Raw genomic sequence first — 8,905 nt, forward strand, 5'->3', positions numbered from 1 at the left:
ATATTTAGAGTCATTTATCCAAAGACATAAAGCAGCTTACTAGACTTGAACTTATGGTTTAGCTTTATTTTCAATGTATCACTGCTTTCCCCTATGCCACCTAAACCATGACTCTCTTGAGAGCTTTAAGCCTGAGATAAATTTTCTTCTAAGATAAGATCTAAACATTTAAAATTTCATTTCTTCCTAAACTAACCAAGTGAAGGCAGCACTGGAGTTTCAGTCTTCACACAAAGCATTGTCGTTCTTCATGTGCTAACATTTAGAAATGAAAATGTTGTTGTTGTTGATTGCCTTCGAGTCAAGCATGACTCATAGCAACTCTATGTACAAAAGGCCTGAAGCCTTTCTATAACTACTGATATTTATCAAAGTTCATGGAGTTTCCCGAGGCATGTTGTTATGAAGTGGATGCCACTCACACTTCCAATGACGTCTTATGAAATGCCTTTTACATAAGTGATCACATATCTTCAAATGCCTCATATCCATGTGAAGGCTGGACAATGAATATGGAAGGTCAAAGAAAAACTGATGCATCCGAATCATGGAGAAGAATATTAAATGTAAGACAGAACTGCCAAAATAATACTTCTGTATTGGAGAAAGGGCAGCTGGAATGGCCCTTAGCAGTGAGAATTATTGAGACTGGGTCTCACATACTTTGGACATGTTATCAGGAGGCTTGGCCCCTAGAGAAGGATACCATGTTTGGTGATGTAGAACTCAACCCAACTCATTCGGTCAGAACCAACTCATGACTGACCCTCCAGTAGTCTTTGGAAGCTATGAATCACATGGGAAAACACCATTTGCCTTTGAGTTAGCAGTAGAACTCTTTATCCACTATCCAGCTAACAGAGTTCCTTTGGTAAACAGTCAGAAAAAAGAAGATAAAATGTAACAAGAATAACTGACATAACTGCTACAAAAACGACTCAAACTCAGTAGTGCACTGTGAGGTTGGTGTGGGACTGGGCAGTACTTCTTCTGCTATATCTTACACCATCCTCAAACACACACACACATAAAGGTAGAGAGACTCTGACTCTTTTATTCAAGTGGCATCTGTATTTTGCATTGGCAACTCAAGGCAGGCGATTTGAGTCAACCAACTGCTCCACGAGAGAAAGATGCGCAGTCTCCTCTTGTGCGATTTACAGCCTCTGAACACTGGCTGGAGCGTCAACTATGAGTTGGCTTGGACTTGATGGCAACGAGGGACAGTATATCTCAAGTATCATCAGACAATGAGCACATTTGAAGGCACCTCAGACCAACACTTATACTTGGGGTTTAGTTTAGAACTATAAAAACAAGAACACTTGAAAATCAGTAAGTCTTCCATGTTTCAGTAACTCTGATAAAAAGTACCTGGTCTTCTGTAAGATTCTCCGCATCCCAGTTGCTGCAACGAAGTAGAAGGGACTTGTCAAGAGGAAAGTTCAAAATGGTCTCAGCGAGTGATTTCAGGCTCAGCCCGTTACAGAGCAAATTGTCTCTGTGAGAAATTAATAAAATGATGTCTCAAAAATGGGCTAGTATAAAAAAAAGTCAACTTGGGGAGGGGAAAGAAGGGAAATGGGGTAAAATGTGCAACAATGAATGAATGATAATCTACCTTTTCTGCAAATTTTTGTTAAAATCACAATTAAAATTAAAAATTTTATTTAAAAAGTGGGCAAAATACATGAAAAAGCAAAAAGGCATAAAATGGCCAATAAGCAGAGCACTTCAATATCAACTAAAAATGATACATAGTTTTTAATCTATCAGACTTGAATGACTATTTAAAATAGACATATCTAGAGCTGTGGTGCTGGAGAAGAGTACTGAATGTACCATGGACTGCCAAGAAAACAAACATATTTATCCTAGAGAGGATTAAACCAAGCTACTCCTTGGAGGCAAGGATTCTGGGGCTTCGTGTGACATAAGTTGGGCATGTTGCAAGGAGGGACAGGTTCTTGGAGAGGTACATCATGCTTGGGAGGGTGGAGGGACGGCGCAGGAGGGGAAGACCCTCTATGAGATGGATTGATTCAGTGACTGGGGTAATCGGGACGGGTGTGTCAGAGGAGGTGCGATTGGCACAGGATAGAGCACCGTTTAGGGCTGTTGTACATAGGGTCGCTATGAGTCGCAAACGACTCGACAGCACATAACAACAACAACAACAGACATAGTAGAGCATTAAGAATAAATCATTCTCAGCTAAAATCCCTACAACCTTTACAGAAAACATTTAACAATAGTTACTAAAATTTTGAACATGAAAATTCTCTGACACAGCAATTTCATATCTAGGAATTTATCCCACGGGCAAATGTACATACAATGATCTTCACAGCAGCACCATTTACTTTAGCAAAGAATTAGGGAAAAATAACCCAAACTCCCAAGTTTTGAGCTTTGGTGCTGGAGAAGAGCACTGAACATCCATGGACGGCCAAGAGAATACATGTGTCTTGGAGAGGGTCCAGCCGGAGTGCTCTTTGGAGGCAAGAATGATGAAGCTTTGCCTCACATACTTTGAACACGTTGCTAGGAGGGGCTATTCCTCAGAGAAGGACACAATGCTGGGAAGGGTGGAGGGTTGGCAAAGAAGAGAAGACCCTTGACCAGGTGGATTGAAATGGTGCCTGCTGCAATGGGCTCTTTCTTGTGTGTCAGAAAGTGTGAGGATGGTGCAGAATAGAATAAGATTCAGATTTTTTGTTCTTAGGGTTGCTGTGATTCGTACTCGACTCGATGGTGCCTAACAGCAACAACATCCTAAGTTTCCCCCAATAGACATTGTTGTTTGGCATCATCAAGCTATGATTCATAACAACCCTTTTACAAATGGATCTGAACCTTGCCGTGTCCTGTGCCATCCTCTTCATTTCTTTATTTTTTTTTTTTAAAAAAAACCTCTTCATTTCTACTATACTAATATACTAGAGCCCAATGTTACAATTACTCTGTTGATCCATCTCACTGGGCATCTTTCTCTCCTTTTTTTAGTGGGTCCACAACTTTTCCTAGCACAATGTCTTTTTCCAAGGACTGGCCCCTCTTAAAAACAACATGCCCAAAGTAAGTTAGACAGTTTCATCATCTTTGGTCTTTGCCTCTAAGGAGCACCTGGTTGCATGTTCTCCAAGACATACTTGTTCTTTTGGTAGTCTGTGGGAAGTCCAGTACCCTTCTCCTACACCACAATTCAAAAACAGTATGTACACTACATAAGAAGTGCATGCATATGATTGTAGGTATGTGAGAGAGGAGGCTTAAAGAAATAACTACTAGAAAGATAGTAATCAAATATTAAAAGTGCTTTCCAAGTTTTTTATACATTTTAACTCACACAATCCTTATATCAGTCCTATGCAGGGCTGTACGGGTGGAGCAGTCCATTGGAGTTGCACTGCTAACCCAAAGGTTGAACTTCTCTAGTGACTGACTCCTTGGAAGAAAGATGGAGAATCTCCTCCCTTGCAATTTACAGCCTTGGAAATCTAATTGAAGGTCAGCCATGAATTGGTTCTGACTCAATGACAATGAAATTGAGGGTTTTTTTTAAAAAATCCTCAAATCCGTAAAACAAGAACATTATTATCTTGATTTCACTGAGGAGAAAATGGAGTAGTAGAAAGGTTCAGCAACATCTTCAATGCCACATGGAGGAAAAATAAAGCAGCTGCCCCCAAGCCTAGTCACTCCCTGAGAAACCTGATGGTTTCAAGGGCAGCCAGGACAAATGATAAATCATGATAAGGCTTTGGGCCTGATCAGGAAGCCCCGATCTGAGTTAATTAACAGTCCCAGATTCCAAGATTCCATCTTCCCTAGTCCTCCCCAAGACCCCTATAAAAAGAGACTATCCCTAAATGCAACACTGCATGGTTCAAAATTGGGAAGGGCGTACGCCAGGGATGTGTCCTATCTCCATACCTTTTCAACCTGTATGCAGAGCAGATTATCCAAGAGGCTGGGCTCTATGAGGAGAGGCGTGGCGTTAGGACTGGTGGAAGATCTATCAACAATCTGCGTTATGCAGATGACACAACCCTTCTAGCTGAAACTGAGGAAGACCTCATGCACTTACTGCAGAGGGTCAAGGACTGCAGCCTTCAGTATGGACTGAGGCTCAATGTCAAGAAGACAAAGATTCTCACCACTGGACCAATCGGTAGCATCAGTATGGATGGCAAAGAGATTGAGACTGTTCACAGCTTCAGTTTGCTCGGCTCCACGGTCAACACTCTTGGCACCAGCAGCCAGGAAATCAAAAAGCGTATCGCGATGGGAAAGTCTGCTGTTAGGGACCTCTCTAAAGTACTCAAGAGCAACGGTGTCTCTCTGGAGACCAAGGTGCACCTGATACAGGCCATGGTCTTTGCAATCACTTGTTATGCATCAGAGAGTTGGACAATGACTAGGGAGGATAGAAGGAGAATTGACACCTTTGAGCTGTGGTGCTGGAGAAGAGTACTGAATGTTCCACGGACTGCCAAGAAAACAAACAGATCCATCCTAGAGAGCGTTAAACCAGGCTACTCCTTGGAGGCCAAGATTCTGGGGCTTCACCTGACATACTTTGGACATGTTGTAAGGAGAGACAGGTCCTTGGAGAGGGACATCATGCTTGGTAGGGTAGAGAGACAGCGCAGGAGGGGAAGACCCTCTATGAGGTGGACTGATTCAGTGACTGGGGTAATCGGGATGGGTGTGTCAGAGGTAATGCGATTGGCACAGGATAGAGCAGGGTTTAGGGCTGTTGTACATAGGGTCGCTATGAGTCAAAAACGACTCGATGGCACATAACAACAACAACAACAACAACACCCCTAAATGCGCGTGTGCCATTCTGATTTTCTCCACTCCTGGTCACTTGGCATCCCTCTCAGACCATGCAATAAAGACCTGTTCATTTCTTGGGACCAGTTTCTTTCTTCTTCTCTCTCATCCTCGAATCCTTTTCTAACACCACACAGCTGGCAAGTCGCAGCTCTGGGACTCCCATTCAGACAGTGTGCCCTAGGGGTGATTCTTAGCCACTATGCACACCACCTCCAACAGCATAAAGTAACAGAGTTCATCTGGGAAGGTAGTGCCTAAGGGAGACTGAAAAAAGCCCAAGAAAAGCCCAATCCACAGATGACCTTCCAGCAGGTTCTGAAGGAGACTGCCCAGCTCTCTCCCAAGGAGCTGGTGGAGTCAAACAGCCTGCCTTCAGGTTGGCAGTGCATCTCCTCACCCACCAGGCCACCAGAAATGGAGAAGGCTTTTGCTTTTAGATGCCAAAAACATTCAAGGGTGTTTTAATTTTTACAGCAATATTTAAGTGTATTTCTTGAAAAATTCATACATCATTTCTAAGCATTTTGAAGTGAACTGAAGCACCAGGGAGCAAATCACCAAGAAAATTCAATGCAAATGAAGCTAAGCTCTTTTCTATGGAAAACCTACTGCTTGACTCAAGAGGACAGGGTTAGCAAATACAATGCAAGTATTCTATAAATGCTTAAGGATTGCCTTAGTGTCTACCCTTGTAAACATTTAAGGATTGCCTTAGTGCTTCAGGGTGAATTCCAGTTTGTTTCAGCCTCCCTCATAATCTGAAGTAGCGTTCGGTTTATTACAAATATTTAATATGAAAGTTGGCTTCCCATAAAAATAAGCATAATTTTCATCAAAGTTTCTTAGTATAGCAAATCCTACTTTCACCTAACCTTTTAATGTCAGTGTCATGTGGAACATTGGGAGAGGCTGCTTTGGGGTTCATGTTATAAATGAAGACCTGTATATCCAGTCCGTTGTGTCCTCTTGGATTATTAAGGACCCAATGTAATTACATAATCTAGTTTTTCAGGAGAAATCAGCAATATGGATATTATAGCAAATACAGTGAATTTAAAATTAAATGTTTAAAGACACATCATAGTAAAAACCTCATCTGAAGTCCCAATATCACCTTTTTATAACCTGTAGCCTTTAGATTAGAAAAATTAAAATTCTACCTAAAAATAACAGTTCTAGATAACTAAAATTTCCTCAGAAGTTGGAATATTTCCTTACAAAGTCAATACACACCTCAGAAGCCCCTCAACTTTCAGATCATTTCAGACATTTCATTAGTGATTCCCAGCAACTTACAAATCCAGCTGAAACATTTGTTCCATTACTACAGATAATCCAACATACATACATATCATACCTCTGCTGCATGGCCAGGTACCGGAGATCCAGACAGCCCTTAACAACAAGGCCATAATCCTGTAAGAGCTTGCTGGCATCTTCTGAACACCCCACTCCAACTTTCAAAACTGTGCCATCAGCTAAGATGTCCAGTAATGTTCTTGGGATTGTTTTTCCTGCACGGACCAGCAAGGGCAAGCGAACTAAGACACAGAGGCCACTTGGAGAGGCCATCTGGAGGAGTGAGAGAGGACTGACTCTGCCTTCCAAATTCACCTGCAACAGAAGAAGACAGTCACCATTCACATCTAGCATAACAAGTGTCCAAAACGCACAACTTTATCTTCGCAAAGAAGACACATGGCGACATTTTGTCTTCAAATACAGAAATAAGCCAATGTTAACGAATCCAAGGATTCTGTAAAGCAGCAGCCTAAGCAAAGGCTAATAAGGGCCCAAAGCTGTGCAGCCTGAAATGTGAGCCATCCATAAATAGTGACCAGATGACATGCAAGCTGCCTGTACACTGGCAGTCGCATTAAACATACTGGTTTTAAATGGCAAAGGGGAAATAAATGGATAAAGAGCAGTATGCCAAATTGTAAGCATATGTATTTTTTGCATATATATTTTTATAATAAAAATTCCTATGATATCCAAATGAGGTAACATTGCTTGTATAAAATGGGAACAACCTAGAGAACTTACTGATGAAGCTTAAAGCCCATACCCTTCAGTATGGATTATACTTCAACATACAGAAAACAAAAATCCTCACAATTAGCTCAATAAACAACATCATGATAAATCTAGAAAAGACTGAAGCTGTCAAGGTTTCCATTTCATGTCCAAGGTAGTTGTTGTTGTTGACTGCCTTCATAACTCTATGAACAAAAGGCCTGAAGCCCCTCTACAACTATCGACATTTATCAATTCACTGAGTTTCCAGAGACATGTTATTTAGGAAGTGGATACCACTCCTGCTTCCAAACCTGTCATAGTATACTACTGTTTTAGTAGTCAAGAAATCAAAATAGGGATTGCAATGGGGAAATGTGCTGCCAGGAACGTCTTCAGAGTGCTAATGAGCAAGGATGTAAAAATTAAAGAACAGCTGACTGCAAGTCATGCTATTTTCAGCTGCTTCATACACATGTCCAACAATAGCTACATTGAAGATGACAGCCTCCAACGTGGACTGCATCTCAACATCAAGGAAACAAATAGCCTCACCACTGGACTAATGCAACATCATGATAGATGGAAAAAAGACTCAAGTGGTCAACCATTTCCCTTTACTTGGATCCACAATCAACACCCTTGGTAGTAGCAGTGAAGAAATCAAAAGACACATGGCATTGGGAAAATCTGCTGTCAAAGACCTCTCCGAAGTGCCAAAGAGCAAAGATGTCAGTTTAAAGACTGAGATGTGCCGGGTTCAAGTCATGATATTTTCAATTGCTTCATACATATCTGAAAGTTGGACAATTAATAAGAAGACCAAAAAAAATTATGTCTTTGAATTGTGGTGCTGGTGAAGAGTACTGAATATCCCATAGACTTCCAAAAGAACAAGTAAACATAGATGTCTTAGAAGTACAAGCAGGGTGTTTCTTAGAGTCACGGATGGTGGAACTCTGTCTCATCTGCTTTGGGCATGGTGTTAAGGGGGACCGGTCCTTGAAAAAGGACATCACCGTGGTAAAGGTAGAGAATAACAAAAAAGAGAGGAAGAGCCTCAATGAGATGGAATAACACAGTGACTGCAACAATAGGTTTCAGTCTGGAAGAGATTGTGATAATGGTGTCAGATATGGCAAGGTTGAAACCAGGCTGCTCCTTGGAGGCAAGGATTCTGCAACTTCATCCAACATACACTGGGAATATTGCAAGGTGGGACCAGTCCTCAGAGAGGGACATTATGCTTGGGACGGTGGAGAATGGCGCAAGAGAGGAAGACCCTGGTTGAGATGGAGTGATTCAGTGACTGGGGTAATGAGGGTAGGTGTATCAGGGACGATAAGGTTGGCTCAGGATAGAACAGGGTTCAGAGCTGTTGTACACAGGGTCACTATGAATCTCAGGTGACTAGACGACATCACAACAATAACAACAACAGGGCAAGGTTCCAATGAGAGTTGTTCATCGGGGTACTGAGTCAAAGTCAGATCGACAGCATTTATCAATAATAATATATGCATGTGAAAGTTGGACAATAAATAAGAAAGACTAAAGAAAAGTTGGTGCTTCTGAATGGTAGCGTTGGTGAAGAATTTTGAATATATTATGAACTGTTCAAAAGAACAAACACATCTGCCTTGGAAAAATTGTGGTCAAAATACTCGAGTGAAGCAAGGATGGTACTTTGGGCATGTTACCAGGAGGTGCCTGGTGAAAGATGTCATGCCTGGTCAAGCAGAGGGGAAGCAAAAGAGAAGACTCAACAAGATGAACCAATACAGAGCAACAAAATGGGCTTAAGCACAACTGAGATTGAAAGGTGCAAGATCAGGGAGGACTGCATTGTGTACACAGCGTCCCTGTCCTGTACACGGGATGCTATAAGTGGGACCCAACTTACATTATCTAACAACAACACATGTACGTGCTAGCTAACTCATTTAGCATATTATCATCACTACCTCAAGACTCAGATTTTTAAAAATTTTATGGTGGTAAAATATAAAATCTGCTGCTGTTATTGTTGTTGTTATGTGCTGTC

At 41.5% G+C, this 8,905-nt stretch overlaps 1 protein-coding gene across 1 annotated transcript in view; it reads right to left on the reverse strand.

Moving 5' to 3' along the window:
- Positions 1–8,905, reverse strand: part of EXD2 (exonuclease 3'-5' domain containing 2) — a 28,548-nt gene that overhangs the window by 10,764 nt on the left and 8,879 nt on the right. Inside the window, exons 2-3 of the mRNA XM_006884748.1 lie at positions 6,203–6,459; positions 1,375–1,501 (exon numbers count right to left, since the gene is read on the reverse strand). Coding sequence (XP_006884810.1) covers positions 1,375–1,501; positions 6,203–6,459 — 384 coding nt within the window. The remainder of the gene's footprint in view (positions 1–1,374; positions 1,502–6,202; positions 6,460–8,905) is intronic.

This window comes from Elephantulus edwardii, unplaced genomic scaffold, assembly GCF_000299155.1.
Source record: "Elephantulus edwardii isolate Elephantulus edwardi_28Jun2011 unplaced genomic scaffold, EleEdw1.0 scaffold00037, whole genome shotgun sequence".
Classification (NCBI taxonomy): Eukaryota; Metazoa; Chordata; class Mammalia; order Macroscelidea; family Macroscelididae; genus Elephantulus; species Elephantulus edwardii.